At 34.5% G+C, this 16,600-nt stretch overlaps 1 protein-coding gene across 1 annotated transcript; it reads left to right on the top strand.

Moving 5' to 3' along the window:
• The first annotated feature begins 363 nt into the window (after window positions 1-363).
• Window positions 364-15,497, top strand: NDUFA5 (NADH:ubiquinone oxidoreductase subunit A5). Its single transcript, XM_012751843.2, has 5 exons — window positions 364-487; window positions 808-852; window positions 4,168-4,284; window positions 11,348-11,413; window positions 15,331-15,497. The coding sequence occupies exons 1-5, from the start codon at window positions 467-469 to the stop codon at window positions 15,430-15,432; spliced, it is 351 nt and encodes a 116-aa protein (XP_012607297.1). The 5' UTR covers window positions 364-466; the 3' UTR covers window positions 15,433-15,497.
• The last annotated feature ends 1,103 nt before the right edge of the window (window positions 15,498-16,600 follow it).

Genomic DNA, 16,600 nt, shown 5'->3' with positions numbered 1-16,600 from the left:
CAACTTTTCAGCTGAGAAATCACTCAAATCCTAATTTTACTAATCTGGAAGAAGGTAAGTTGAAGAATTCGCCAAAGGTTAAGCAGAGTGCAGGTTCCTACAGAGACTATGTCGGAGAAGTGTTTTGATCGTCTGGATTGCTTCCCCCCATCTTTGGGCAAGCCGTCAGCGGTAGCAGGAAGCCCTCAGCGGTGACAGAGGCAGGAGATGAGACAGAAGAAACGTAACACACAACCCTTTTCCTGATTGTCGCCCTTCCAGTCTAATTTGGACGCTTGTTACACATTGCGCATGCGCCAGTTTTCCTCTTTGGGATGGGCGGGGAAAAGCCTTTGCTCCTTTGGCGATCCTGAGGAGGGTGGAGCCAAACTGTTTCTAAGGTGACGGAGTAGCGGGCTCGGTGGTGGATTGATCAGGTCTGAGCGAGGTGCCCAGGGCTGCGGATTGTCGGTTCGTCGGCGCTGTCATGGCGGGTGTGCTGAAGAAGGTGAGACGAATGGAGGTCACTATTGAAATTTAGATAGTGCGGTAGAATCAGTCCCTTAGCCCCCATTCCAATCGCTGGTGGCCGTAACCGGCGCGGGCTCGGCGGTGCTTTTTGGGGTCTAATTCTGCACTGCCCTTAGCGGTGACCAGGTTGTGGTTTTGCAGAGAGGGGCAGATAAAAAGCTCCGCACAAGCAGGACAGAGTAGTTAACTGGCTTTAGACGATTTTTAGTCAGGGGGGTCGTGCTATTGCTTTCCTTAGCATGGTGAACGCGTGGAAACCATAATAAACAGCATGAATCGTGTTTTGTTTTTGAACAGACTACTGGCCTTGTGGGATTAGCCGTATGTGACACTCCACACGAGGTATGTACCTCTTTTTTTTTTTTTTTCATTCTTGAGTTCTCAAGGAAGACTGGAATTCTGCGACCTTGACTGTTGCAAGGTTAATGGAATACTGATATTTCAAGCCTCAAATTCCAATCCACGTGAGCTCTTCAGACAGGGGCAGTATCTGTCCTCTTTGCTGATCCGATGCTACTCTTTTTTTTTTTTTTTGCCATGATCTTTTTATTAAGCCACCTTTGTTGACTTTTTCCTTGGCATTTTCCTGACTTCACTTGTAGGGTATTTTGTCAGCGCCTCTGCACCCCCAATCTGTATCTCCATTTTTCTGCCCCCCACCATTTCTGCTTAGGGTGCCCCAGATTCCATACATTTGAGTTTACTGAAGGTATCGCGCTAGCGATTGCCTCCTTTACCCTTCTGCTGGGTTTTTCCCATCAGTATTCAGAAATGTGTCCATCAGAAAACCCCCCACAAAACTCCCGCCATCCTTCTCTTCCCTTCAATAATCACACCATTTCTCTATTTCCCCGTACAGATAAAACTCAAGAGTTATCTGTATCTACTGTTTCCATTTTTTTTTTTTATTCACCTTTGAAGCACACCAGTCAAGCCTTGGCTAGAACTCTTCTTTTCAAGGCCACCACTGATCTCCATGATGCTATATCCAATGGTCAGCTCACATTTCTCATCTTAATTGACCCAATGGCAGCATTTGACACATTTGACACTCTATCCATTAAGCACTTTCTTAATTGGGCTTCAGGACTCCCCAGTCTCCTGTTTTTTCCCCCTACTCTTTTGTTTTCTCTTTTTCTGGTTATTCCTCTTATCTCCACTTTTAAATTTTGAAGTTCTTTAGGACTTAGTTCTTGGATCTTTTTCTATTTAGATTTGCTCTCTTTTGTCTAAGGCCATATCGCCCTGAACGCCCAATCTTGTCTGATTTCCTGATCTCCGAAGCTAAGCAGGGTCGGGCCTGGTTAGTAGTTGGATGGGAGATTTGCTCTCTTTTGGTGATGATTCAGTGTAACGGTTTTAAATACCACCTATACACTTACAACTTTTAGATTTCCGTATCAGACACTGACCTCACGCTTTATGAAAATCTTGTATATTTAATTGCTTAGTGGACATCTCCATTTGTATGTTAGACAGGCAACTCAAACTTAACACGTCTAAAATGGAAGTCCTGATTTTCTTTCTAAAACCTGCTCAGGCTTGCTCATCTCAGTGAATGGCAGCTCCATTCTTTTGACTCAAATCAAAAACCTTGAAATTATCTTTGATTCCTTCTTTTATCTCACCCCGCATTTGGTATTTCAGTAAATACTCTGATTTCCACCTTAAAAAGTTAGCCAGATTTTGACTATATCTTATCACCACCTCTACTACTACCCTCTTCTCAGCCATTATCATCACTGCTGTGTATAATTACATTAACTTACTAACTGCCTCTCCATGCTTGTCACAGCCTCAGTTTGGTCTTTTCTTAGCCAAGTAACTGGAGGCAGTCTGGAAAAATGTAAGTCAAGTCATGTTACTCCTTTCCTTAAAATTCTCTAATGGGGTTCACTCTGGTTTTCACTCTAAGTAAAATAAAAGTCCTTATAAGGATCCTCCAGTTCACTTCTATTGATTTGTCTCTCTCTACTAGAATGTAGGTTTCTAGAAGGCAGGAATTTATTGTTTTGTTCACTACTAAAACTCTGACTAACACATGGTATATGCTCAGTAAATAATGTTTGTTGAATAAATGTCTCATACTCGTTATGAGTTCATAATGACTTTAGCCTCATTATTGTCTGGAACTGAACTCAAGGTTTTTCTGCTTCTAAGTGTATTTCTTCCTCTGTGGACTGTATTTTTCTTGGTGTATCAGAATCTTTCTACACCCCAAGCTGCCTTGTTTCTCCTTCAATCCTTTTAACTCACTAATGCCAGGTTAATTTTCCTAAAACACAGATCTAATAATATGATTTTCCTAAATCTTTTAATTGTCCAGAGAATAAAGCCCAAATGCATTAAACTTGGAATGCAAAACCGCTTTCAATTGACTTTTTCTCCCATCTTATGTGTTTCCTAAGCATTTCCTTATGTGTCCTATACAGTAGTCTCTCCTTATCCTTGGGAGATATGTTCCAAGACTACCAGTGGATGCTTGAAACTATGGATAGTACTGAACATATATATATGATGTTTTTTCCTATATATACCTACCTGTGATAAAGTAGATTTCATCTACTACTTCAAATGGCATGCAGTTTAAAACTTACGAATTGTTTATTTCTGGAATTTTCCATTTAATATTTTTATACAGTATTGATACCCATTTTATACAGCATTTTATACCCATTGATCATGGGTAATTGAAACCTTGGAAAGCGAAACATCTGATAAGGGGGGGGTCTACTGCATTCTAACCATGTGCCGTCTAATAAGAATATAATGTGAGCCATAAATATGAGCCATGTTTGTATGTAACTTTAAATTTTCTAGAAATAATTTTTTTAATAAAGAAAAAAATAAATTTTTTTTCTTTAGAGATAGGGTCTCACTTTGTTGTCTGGGTTGGAGTGCAGGGTCCAGATCATAGCTCACTGTAGACTCAAACTCGTGGGCTTATGTAATCCTTCAGCCTCAGCCTCTTGAGTAGCAGGGACTATGGATGTGTGCCACCATGCCTGTCTAATTTTTAAGTTTTTTTTTTTACAGACAGGGTGTTGCTATGTTGTCCAGGCTATCTCAAACTCCTAGGCTCAAGGGATACTCCCATCTGGGACTCTCAAAGTGCTGGGATTACAGACGTGACCTACCACACCTACCCACTCAGTCTATGACTATATTCAGTTAAATTTGATCATACTGATAATCTAACACACACCCACATACACACACACACATTTTTTTTTCCTACAGAAATTCAAATAAGAAAAATTGGAGAAAAGGAATTTGCAGTGCCTAGGACCTCAATTTGAGAAATACTGATTTAGTAAATTATTTGATTTCTGAAAAAGGTCATTAGCAATAAGTTAGTTTTATTTCTACTTGTTATCATGCCTTTGACTTATGTACAACTTTAGTTATACTTACAGCATATAGAAAGAGTTTCCACATTAATACTAAAAATGTTCCTAAGTTGTAAAGAGTGTGGATAGGGCATAGACATGAAGAAGTTGCAGCAAAGAAGAGTTAAATATTTTTTTAAAAAGCAGATATGAGATTTTTGTTTTTGGATTTTTCTGTTTTGTTTTTTGTCTATGAGACTTTTTAAAGTGTTTTATTAAATCTTTGGTAATATTTTAACCTATGGAAATTTGCATGGTTTCTTTTCAGAGGCTAAGAATATTGTATACAAAGATTCTTGATGTTCTTGAGCAAATCCCTAAAAATGCAGCATATAGAAAGTATACAGAACAGATTACAAATGAGAAGCTGGCTATGGTTAAAGCGGTAAGTAGCTAAATCAATTTTGTTTTCTTGGGTTTATGGTATCTAGTATAACATTTAACCAAAAAAATTCAGTTTCTTATTTTTTTAATTTTTTTATTATATACTTTTCTTTCTTCTATTTACCTTCCTTTGGTGCTTTTCATTGTTTCTTCCTTTTATTCAGCAAACTCCTGTTTGAGTGCTTTCTATATGCAGGGTACTATTAAATACCAAGTGCAAGAATAAGATCAAGTCCCTGCCTTCAGGTAACATTGTAGCTCTTCCTTTACCTCTCTTTCCTATTTAGTCCTTTAATGATCTTTTGCTTCTTATCTATAGATATATCAATCTTAATCTCTTCAATCTCTTTTCTAATCTTAGAGTACCATGAAAGCAAAATGAAAAAAGGGTGTTGTTTTTAAAGGAAACTGTCAAAAAGACTAGACCTTTATTTATTTATTTATTTATTTTTTTGAGACAAAGTCTCGCTTTGTTGCCCAGGCTAGAGTGAGTGCCATGGCGTCAGCCTAGCTCACAGCAACCTCAAACTCCTGGGCTCAAGCAATCCTCCTGCCTCAGCCTCCTGAGTAGCTGGGACTACAGGCATGCACCACCATGGCTGGCTAATTTTTTCTATATATATTAGTTGGCCAGTTAATTTGTTTCTATTTATAGTAGAGACGGGGTCTTGCTCTTGCTCAGGGTGGTTTCGAACTCCTGACCTTGAGCAATCCGCCCGCCTCGGCCTCCCAGAGTGCTAGGATTACAGGCGTGAGCCACCGCGCCTGGCTAGACCTTTATTAACTAACAGTTAATAAAAGTCTAGACTGCTGATTCTTTCTTACCAAACTGTATTACACCGTTAAATTTTCACACTAGTAGTTATTTCATGGACTTCATGTAATTATCCAAAATAGTGTTCATAAACTCTGAAAGTAATTTACATACATGCATAAGTGACCTTAATATATATTTCTTATTAGATTTCCAAAATGTTGTTCAAAGAGAATTCATATTTTTTCCTTAGGGATATAGCAAAATAATCCAATTTGATTCAGAACTTTTCTTCTTAGCTTGCAAATTCTGGAAGTAATTTCTAGATTAAAGACTCTAAGGGGGAAGTTAACATTTCTTTATTTTTCATGTTTTTCTTAAGGAAGATGAGTTTATGTATTTTTTTCCCATCAGAGTAAGAAATTTCTTTTTTTCTTTTCATGGGGTGACTCTTTTCAACTCTGTCCGTAATTCCTTTTCTGCTGTCTTTCTCAATAATCTTGTTCCCCTCTATGCTCTATTTAGCATCTCTCATTTTATTATCTTTCATATAGCCTCAAAATATATTGATAGCTTGTCCCTATGATAAAAGAAAAAACTAGGCCGGGCGCTGTGGCTCACGCCTGTAATCCTAGCTCTTGGGAGGCCGAGGCGGGCGGATTGCTCAAGGTCAGGAGTTCAAAACCAGCCTGAGCAAGAGCGAGACCCCGTCTCTACTATAAATAGAGAGAAATTAATTGGCCAACTGATATATATACATAAAAAATTAGCCGGGCATGGTGGCGCATGCCTGTAGTCCCAGCTACTCGGGAGGCTGAGGCAGGAAGGATCGCTTGAGCCCAGGAGTTTGAGGTTGCTGTGAGCTAGGCTGACGCCACGGCACTCACTCTAGCCTGGACAACAAAGCGAGACTCTGTCTCAAAAAAAAAGAAAAAACTATATTCTTATATTTTCCTTTCTTCGCTCTATTTTTCTTTTTTCTCTCATAGCCAATGTAACCAAAGAATAGTTCTCTAACTTACTTCTTTACTTATTAGTTCTAAAATCTTTCTCTGCTATTTCAGTTGCCTTATAACTAATTGATCTATTTGAATGCCATCATACTTCATTATATGTCCCACACTGCAAATTATAGAGTGAGTTTTTCTATATGTAAATCTTATCATGGTACAGTTGTCCTTCATTCATGACCTATTGGTTCTAGGACTCCTGTGTATGCCAAAATCTAGAGATGCTGAAGTCCTTATATAAAATGGCATAGTATTTGCATATAACCTATATATGTCCTCCTGTATGGTTTAAATCATCTCTAGATTACTTATAATACCCACTAAGATGTAAATACTACATAATTTGTTATACTATATTTTTTAAATTGTTATATTGTTATTTTTCATTGTTTTTTTCTCTAATATTTTCCATCCACACTTGGTTGCATCCACGGATGCAGAATCCGCAGCTATGGAGCGCTGACTGTACTTTCCTGCTTTAAATCTTACCATTCATTGTTTTTCAAAGGCTGAATTTAAGGATTTATGCTGAGCTAGTTGTATTAAACTCACTTAGCTACTTTTATCTGTATGATTTTGATGTATAGCCATGTTTTGCAACCACCAACTTAAGAGGATAGTCCTTTAGCATGGTATGGATAGCTCCCTAAGGTCTGGCTCTTGGCTATCTTCTTTATCCTCTCCTGTCATTTTCTATTAGGTTATTAAATATGAAATGTCCGATTTTGAGTCAAAAGTTTAGCTTATTATATCTCAAACAAGAAACAGTATAATTAATCAAAATATGCACCTAACCTATCAACACAGTTTACCTTCTTAATGATAGCTTGTTTATGCCAGCAGAGAAGAAGCCTGGAGAGCAAGTGGCAATGAAATCAAAAGGTGTTTGCCACAGCTTGTTGAGAATTGAATATTTTTCCTTGGAAGAAGTGGTCCAAAGCCTGCAAAAAGTGGTAGTCAGTTGGTGTAAGTTCTGGTTAATAAAAGTGAATGACAAAAGAGTTTCCAAGTCCAGCGTCTGTAGTTTGAGCAGTGTTGTTTGTGTAACATGTGGTTGAACGTTGTCTTGCAAGAAGATTGACTTGTTTCTAATGATTGATCTCAGCTGCTTAATCATAAGCATCTTCATAGTTTCTTCCAGTTGGTTGCAGTAGATATTTGCTATAATTGATTGACCAGATTTCATGAAGTAGTAGTGTATAATACCAGCGCTGGACCACCTAACAGACACCATTAGCTTTTTTTGATGAATATTCGGTTTTGGACTGTTTCAGTACTTCATCTTTATCCAACCATTGTTCCAAATGCTTGTAATTATCAAAAAGAATCCATTTTTCATCATATTTCTACAGTGTAGAAATGGTTTGCCTTTATGTTGTGATAGCAAAGAAAGGCAAGCTTTGAGATGACTTCTTGTCTGATGCTTATTTAATTCACATGGGACCCATCTATCCAGCTTCTTTACTCTGCTGATAGTTTCAAATGTTCCAATATTGTTGGAATAGTAATATCAAACCTTGCTACTAATTGATGTGGTTGAGATGTAGGTTGAGATGGCTTCACTTCCACTACAGCTTTTTGCTCATTATCCATCTTGGTCTCAGGTCACCCACGTGGCTCATTTTCAACATTAAAATCACCAGAATGGAACTTCTCAAACCATTGCCCTGCTGTGGATTCATTAGCCTCACACATCCTTCCCAAATACTTCATCGATATTTCAAGCTGTCTGTGCTGCATTGGTTTCAAGATGGAACTCATTGAAAAATAACACGAATTTTTGACTTATCCATGGTTTCACAAAAATTGCTCTAAAAAAATTTGAAAGACAATCACAAGCCAAACATGTGTTTGAAAGAATGAAGATGTACCTTCACCTTAAAAATAAGAAGTGTCAAAGTGAAATTCAGAGATATCAGCTGTCAAACTTAGTACTTAAGGAAATCAGACATTTCATACTTAATAACCTAATATTTTTATATCCTGTACTTTAGTGATACCAAACTGCTGGCATTTCTATGGATTCCATGCAATTTTAGTTTTGTGTTCATTTGTATTTTTTCTCTTCCTGCAATGTCCTTGCCTTGTCTGTCTGGCAGTTCTTACTAAGTTCTCAAGAGTTATCACTTCTTCTGTGAAGCTTTTTCTTACCTTGCTAAATAGAATTTGACATCTTCTTCACTATCTTCCATTGTACCTATCACATTGCATTTTATTTATGTTTTTTCTACTAACCATAAGCTATTTGTAAATGATATTGTAGTCATCTTTGTATCCTAAAACTATAGCATAGTACCTGGCACGTAAAGTCCCATAGAAATGTTTGTTTATTCAAAAGGCTAAATACATTTATTTTTAACAACTCCAAACACTTGATAACAGCCGTATCACTGATTCCTGTTTTTTTGGTAAAATTATAACAGATTTTTAACCCTGTATGGAGTCACACACAAAATCTTTGGTGATTATTGCTATGATTATAAAGTATCTATTTACTAAGTCTAAACTGGAAATAAAGCAATTTTTTTTGGATTATTACTAGGGAGATAGTAATAACATATTGTTAAAAAGCATTGGTTCGTGTCCTGTCCATGATTTTCATCTCAGTTCTGATACTTGCTTGATGAGTGACTTGGCATATTGTCCATTTTTTCTGTCTCAATTTCTTTATCTGTAACTTGGGTATAATAACACCTGCCTTGAACACTTTCTGTTAGGACTGAATGAGGTAATATGCATAAAAAGCTTAACAAAGGCCAGTGCGGTGGCTCATGCCTGTAGTCCTAGCACTCTGGGAGGCTGAGGTGGGCATATCCTTTGAGCTCAGGAATTTGAGACCAGTCTGAGCAAGAGCGAGACCTTGTCTCTACTAAAAATAATAGAAAGGAATTAGCTGGACAACTAAAAGTATACATATGTGAAAAATTAGCCAGGCATGGTGGCACATGGCTGTGGTTCCCAGCTACTCGGGAAGCTGAGGCAGAAGGATTGCTCAATTGAGCCCAGGAGTTTGAGGTTGCTGTGAGCTAGGCTGATACCATGGCACCCTAGCCAACGCAACAGAGTGAGGCTCTGTCTCAAAAAAAAAAAAGCTTAAAATAGTCCCTGGCATATAGTGAGTACTCAGTACATGGTACCTTAAAAAGTTAATGATGGTATTATGCTATTATTAATAAATCACATCATTGATTCACTATCAGTAAGACAAATTTTGAATTGTTTTCGTAACAGAGGCTTTTCCTCAGTATTGTTGAACATTTTACCCTTCTGAGTCTCTTTTGACAGTGACCAGCTTCCCTGTTTTGCTTTTGATTTTTGATCTCATAGCTGAATTAATTCTGTATTAAATAATCTTTCTTAAATTTCTTCATTTATTTTTTCTCTCTTATCCTTTTTTCAGCTGTTTTTTTATTTATTTACTTATTTAACCAAGAAACATTTATTGAATGACTATTACATGCCATGTATGGTTCTAGGCATGGAAGCTTGTGCCTAGCTAGCAATGAACAAAACAGATGAAAATCCTTGCTCTCTTGGAGATTACATGTTAGCGAGGGAGGCAAAAACAAAAAATAAAAAAGTAAATAAAGAAGTACATACTTCTAATAGTATGTTAGAAGATAGTGCAGTGAAGGATAATAAAACAAAGAATAATGATCTGTGCCATAGTGGGGAGGGGGAATATTTAAATATGTATTAGTTTCCTGTGGCTGCTGTAACAAATTCCCACAAACTTAGTGGCTTAAAACAGCAGAAATTTATTCTCTTAGTAGGCCAAAAGTTGGAAATCGGTAGCAGGGACCCAAGAGGTATCATCAGTTTCCTGCTCTCCCTGGAGGCTATGGGATAGAATCTGTTCCTTGACTCTTTCAGCTTCTGGTGGCTTTTGACATTCCTCGGCTTGTGGTCTCATTGCTCCAATTTCTGCCTCTGTGTCTCTGTGATCACATTACCTTTTCCTTTTCTGTGTGTAATTTCCTTCTGCCTCTCTCTTATAAGGACATTTAAAATTGCATTTAGGGTTTACATGGCTAATCCAGGAAAATCTCCCCATGTCAAGATCCTTAATTACTGGGTAATCACTTCTGCAAAGTCTATGCCATATAAGGTAACATTCACAGGTTCCAGGAATTAATACATGTATGTCTTGTGGGCATTATTCAACTTACTACAATATAAATCATCAGTAGTCCTCATAAGAAGGTGATATTTGAGCAAAGATTTGGAAGGGAGTGAAGAAAGAAGCCATGCAGGTATCGTGGGCTATCCAGCAGAAGCTCTGAGGCAGGAGTGTGACAATTCTTGTGAAAATAACAAAACTTTGTGTTTTTTTCCTCCCTTTTTTCATTCCATTTATGGGCCAAAAAAACCCCAGAACACCCTGATAATAACAAAGCTTTGTAGTATAATTTCTGGCTCTCAAAAAGCTCAGCCTACAAGAAAATAAAGATGTCATTTAATGTTCTAGGAACCATATTTATTAGCATTTCATTTAAAAATGTTTTATTAAAGAATAATGTACATTAAAAATGTGTGGGAAAAAAAGGACATTTCTAGAACACCAAAACCTTTGTTTGTTCCCTTCCAATTTACTTTCCTCATAAAGGTAACTACTAGCCTGACTTCTAACACTATAAATTCATTTTATTTGTTTTTGAACTTTATATAATGGAATCATTAGTATGTATTCTTTTGTATCTGGCTTCTTTTGCTTAATATTATGTTTGAGAGAATCATTTATTGCATATAGTAATAATTCATTTATTCTCATTGCTCTATAGTATTCTGTTATATCTAAATAACCATAATTTTTTGATATACTCTGTTGTAGGTGGTCATTTGGGTTGTTTCTAGTTTGGGGCTGTAATCTGTGCTGCAGTGAACATTCTTGAGCACATACTTTGTTTAACGTATTGTGCATTTCTGCTTGGTATATATGTAGGAGTGGAATTTCTGGGTCATAGGGTAGCATTTGTTTTTAATGCTAATGCTCTCAAAGGAAATAAAAAATACTAAGAAAAATGAAGTGATATTATAAAATCTGTGCTTTAGAAAGATTGAATTAGATATCTTTAAAAATGTGTCAATAAACATTTAACACTTGTAATATTAAGACAAAAACAATAAAATATCAGATGAAATGAATTTCTATCAAATATTTAGTAAAAATTTCATAAGAATATGATGAAAGAAAAATTATCAGCATTTTTTTATATATGGATTTTTAAAATATAGGATATTGAAACATTCAGATGTTGTACATTTAAAATTTTTTTTCCATTTTTTTCCTGAAATGATAGGAACCGGATGTTAAAAAATTAGAAGATCAACTTCAGTGTGGCCAAATAGAAGAGGTGATTCTTCAGGTAAAGAAAAAGTTGAATATTTAGGTGTTTGGCTTCAAATTTTCATTTTATATAGACGCACAAAACTAACATTACAGAAAGAAAGGAAAACTAAATTGTTTTATTTATATGAACTCATCAAATGTAAGACTAGTTACATATAGAAAATGTAGTACTTCTAATGTGTATATCAATTAAATATCATTGATTATAGATTGAATTTGTGAGCCTCTATTAGAAGTGTGAAGTTTCATGCTCTCTGAATTCAGTCAGCATGCCCTCCTTCACCTGACCTTCATTTAAATTAGTAACACCTTTACTAATCTTTTTAGATATAGTAGCTTAAGAGTGTTGCATATTTTTTAAGAGGGAACAATATAATGTTTTGAATCATAAAATTAAAATGTACTTTTGTGTTTTTTTTTTTTGTTTTTGGAGCTTTTACCAAATTAAAAAACAATTAATTGCATAGTATATTTGAGAGCTTGATTTTACATTGTTTCCCAAATACTAACCCTGACAAATAACATATTTTGTTTTTCTTTTTTTTTGTCCCTTTAAAAGCTATTTCTGCCTACAAATAACATGTTGAATAATAAAATATAAGTATGATTATGAAGAGACATTGGGATTAGAAACATTATCGTTAACATTAATTACATTTAGAATACTTAAATCTTAAATTATTCTGTTTGGAAATCTTTTTCCTTTTTCTCTCACTATAGCCACTACTTATACAAGGAAGAAAAACTTCTAAACCTCTACAGTTTAATTTTTTTTAATCTGAATTTGAATTTTTTCCTTTTGGTCATAGATAGCTTATAGAAATAAATAGGCTACAGATGTACATAGACAAGAAATATATTGTTTTGAGTAGTCTATAGTTGGCTTTTTAAATCATCTACAGCATTTTTGTTAAAAAATACAGTATTTTTGCATTAGAAACAGTGTATAGCTCATCTTCATAATAGTGGCTTTAAAGTAGTAATCATTAGATTTTTTTTCTATATCTGAGATTTAGATGATTTATAATATTGGACTAGATTTATACTAATCCAAGGTAGATGCTAAAATTAGCTATATGGAATAAATCCTTTTCTTCAGAATAATTTCTTACTCCCTGTTTTATGTAAATTAAGAGCTGAGTATGTAGCAAAATGACCTTTTTTTTCAGTGAAACATAGCTGTAGCCTAGAAAATAATAGCTGAATCAATAGCTTAATAGCATTTTATTAAGCAATAGCTTAATAGCATTTTTTAATAGAAATTGGTTTTTATAAAAGTGTTTTAACATCATTATAGAAAAATTTAAGATATAGAGAAAAGCCTTTTGCTGTTATGAATAATGCTTTAATGTTTGTTCAAACTGTGTTTTTTTCATTTTTCTGTTATCTTATTAGGATCAGTACCTTGAAGTGAAATTACTAGTCAAACATTTCTTACATAATATGAGTTAAATTCTTGGTCCGTATTTCTAAACTATTTTCTAAAAAGATTAATTCCTAGTGCCACAATAGCAGTGTTCCAAAGTAACCAGCTTCGACACATCTATGCTAGTTTAATTTAATCAGGAAAAATGGTGCCTTTTTTTTTTAAGTAGTACATTCCCCCCCCCCCATTGCTAGCAAGATGAAAATTTTAAAATATGTTCCTGTATTTTATAAGTTATAACAATAATATGTTTACTCTGTCATTTGGTTTTAATGTTATTTATATATTTCTTTGAGTGGTTTTTTAAATCATAAAAGATATTAACCTTAAACTTTTAACCACATTGTCTGCACAAACTGTTTTTAGTCTGTTTTTTGCCTCTTGACTTCAACTGAATTTTTTCTCCCGTATGTAGAAGTTTTTAAATTGTGGTTAAATTTTGTTGCTTCCCTGACCCCCAATATTATAGGTTTAGAATGTCTTCCCCTTATATGGGTGTGATAAATATTCAATTCTGTTTTATTTTTTATATTTCTTGTATCTTTTTTCAACTGTGTCCATTTTTTAAGTTTTCTTGCCTTTTGTTGAAGGACAGATTTAAGGAAATATTGAGTAGTATTAGAGTTTAGGAAGGTATAACACTAACAGACATGATATACCAATTGAAAAGAATTGTTAGATGGCTCTGGAAAAAGAGGAATATAGCATTCAAATGGCTTTCTACAAAGTAAGACTTTTTCAGTTGTTCAAAGGCCTGTTTTTCTGGCCTTGATATTCATTTGTCAGATTGTCATGGTACTAACTTGCTGCAAACCTCTTACCTTTTGTTACTCTTTCCTATGCCACGATATTTAACTTTGATCATGACTTTAGTTGATATTAATTTATCATAGAATTATAGTTTTAAGGCATATTTGATATTTTTAAGTCAGGTGTATAGTTCTCCACATTTTCATGAGTTGTATTAAGGTTGTTAAGTTAATTTTAATAATGTTCTATTTAACACAGTATAGCTAAAATATTATTTAAACATATACTCTTTATAAAAATATTGAAATAATTTACATTCTTTTTTTATACAAAATCTTCAAAATCTGGGGTGTATTTTACCCTTTGCAGCACACCTGAATTTGGAGTAGTTATGTTTCAAGTGCTCAATAGCCACATGTGGGTAGTGGCTACCATATTAGATAACCCCATTTCTAGATGGATGACATGAGAGGAATGAGAAAAGGATAGTGTGTCAGAAGAGGAGGAAATGGGCAAGATGGGCCAGGCACAGCTGTGTCCAGTGCCTGAGGGATAGGTACTCTCCTCATGCTCTACAGTATCTTAGGGAGATAGAGAAAGCATGGATGTTCAAGAGACCCAGGGCAAAAGTCAGCCAGCGACACAGCCAGCCTTAGGGAATATTTCATCAGTATTTAAATTATTTTCTCATTTCAGCATTAGCAATACCTCTATCCCCTGATTTCTATTCATCTGTTCTTTAACTCATTGTTTGTATAATTGCTGTTAAACATAGATTGGCTTTTTGGACCACTGACATAAATTGGACATTGCCTTTTAACTGCAGAATAATATTAATAATAGCCTCGATATAATCTAAGCACTTATTCTGTTTTTGGATTCCTTTTCTAACATCTTGACAAGTGTTTAATAATATTCATCTTCTAAGTTGGCTAGAGTTGTCATAGGTCTTTTTTTGTGGTAGAAAAACTATGAAATAAGAAACTACTTGGGAGTCTGAGGCAGGAGGATCACTTGGGCACAGAAGTTCAAGGTTATAGTGAGCTGTGATTGACTCCACTGCACTCCAGCCTGAGCAATAGAGCTAAGACTCTGTCTCTTAAAAAAAAATTACCTATATTTGTTAAATATGTTATAAATTGTGTTTGAAAGGAAAAATAAAATGAAACATAATCTGAGTAAGGAATTAATTCAGTCAGTAAATATTTGTCATACACCTGTTGTGTTCTACATTACACAGATGACTGTTTTACAAACTCTAGGTCTTAAGCAATTATGAGTCATGAAATCAGTTAGGTGGATAGTGATTAACATTTAAAAAATGCAATAGAAAATAGAGTGAATTACTGCTAGTAAAATTTTAGTTATATGTGTGTAGTGTGGATTCGATAGTAAAGTGTATTTTTTTACTGTGAGCCACAGTAAAATAAAGTTTGAAAGCCACTGGCATAGTTAAAGAGACATACTTCTGATTCTCAAAAAATTTACATGAAACACAATTAAGATAAAAAATCACCAACTAAACTTTTGAACACTAATTAGAAGAAATCAGAAGATACCCTTTCTTACTTAAGATTGTCTAACTGTGGGGATTAAGGTAATTTAAATATATAGTAGTCAACATTTAATGGTGGAATAGGTCATGAGGTATTAATATAAAAGTAATAGCTCTAATAGTCAGATTTTAGTTATTAGCTTTGATAAATATCTGTTAAACAATAAAATAAAATGATCTTTTAAAAAATTTTTATTAACAGGCTGAAAGTGAACTAAGTCTGGCAAGAAAAATGATGCAGTGGAAACCATGGGAGCCGTTAGTGGAAGAGCCTCCTGCCAATCAGTGGAAATGGCCGTTATAATCATCATTAAATGACTTTAGCGGGTTAATGGGAACTTGATACAATTAAATGTGTTATATTTGAAATGTGTCTAAATTATTGACATTATCAAGAAACTGATACAGAATATATTTAAGAGACTTGTTAAAAATAGTGATTATGGGGTCTCATGAATCAGTTTTTGATTTGTGAAGTAGTCACACAGGTTATTTCAAAGATGGTATTTCTTTGAACAGAGAAGTTGTGGGAAGACTTGAAAATGAATTAGAAAAATTCCTATAGATGTTCAGTACAGAGGACATAATGGAAAAGTGAAATATCTCTATTACTATTTTCAATATGTCATTTAATTTTTTTATCCTGAAAAAGAGAAAAGGCACTTAATTATTATTGTCCAAACAAATTTATAGGTCACTGTTTGAAGTAAAATAGTAAAAGTGAATATTTTCAATTGTGATAAAATAGCAAAAGTAGCTGGTGCTAAAATTTGAAATTATGGCTAACATCTTTGGCTATGATCTTAAGTTTATAAAGTAAAATTTAAATATATAGTTATATACTGATTACCAAATCAATAATAAATATCATTTTAATTTAGGCTTTATTTGAATTACTTATTCCATTTACTTGGTTTTATGTAGTCTTAATTTTATCATTTGTTACCCTATTTTTGAAAATTATCAAATTAGAATTTATTGTACAGTTGAAGAAAGTGGTACGTGAAAGAAAGATTTCTTATTATACAGAGGTAGTTGGAAAAACTTTTCCTTTTGTCTCATTTAAGGAAGTTAGCTTTCTAGCCTTTAGCATTTAATTTTCGTGATCAACCTAACTATATCAGGTTAGAGGTAGAATTTCTGTAAAAGAAGAGACATTAAAAGTTCCTGAAGTTTATCTGGCTTATATTCAAAACATCTTTGTTAGATTACTATAAGTTCAAAGCGGAATCACTGAGTAGTTTTCACTAAGTTTCTGAGTATAGGTGGGTATCAAGACAAATACTGTTCAAGGAAAAAACTTGACAAGCTTAAAGTTAAAGAAATAAAGTTACTTTTCATGTGTTCTCACCTTTTCTTACTAGCACCCCAACATTTCTAAATACCCAGTTAAATTTAAGTTAGTATCACTTTCCTTCATAGATAGTACTTTTGTGGGTATGCATGTATGCACTGTTGCCTATGCATATATG

Source organism: Microcebus murinus, chromosome 9, assembly GCF_040939455.1.
Source record: "Microcebus murinus isolate Inina chromosome 9, M.murinus_Inina_mat1.0, whole genome shotgun sequence".
Classification (NCBI taxonomy): domain Eukaryota; kingdom Metazoa; phylum Chordata; class Mammalia; order Primates; family Cheirogaleidae; genus Microcebus; species Microcebus murinus.
Note: the sequence above shows the minus strand (reverse complement) of the source record. Positions and strands in the feature narration are given on the sequence as shown.

What these genes read in the sequence shown, in the direction of transcription:
- NDUFA5 (XM_012751843.2), top strand. Translation starts at nt 467, where the DNA reads ATGGCGGGTGTGCTGAAGAAG. An exon ending in TATGTGACACTCCACACGAG is followed by an intron (nt 853 to 4,167) that starts GTATGTACCTCT and finishes GTTTCTTTTCAG; the next exon opens with AGGCTAAGAATATTGTATAC. An exon ending in AGCTGGCTATGGTTAAAGCG is followed by an intron (nt 4,285 to 11,347) that starts GTAAGTAGCTAA and finishes CTGAAATGATAG; the next exon opens with GAACCGGATGTTAAAAAATT.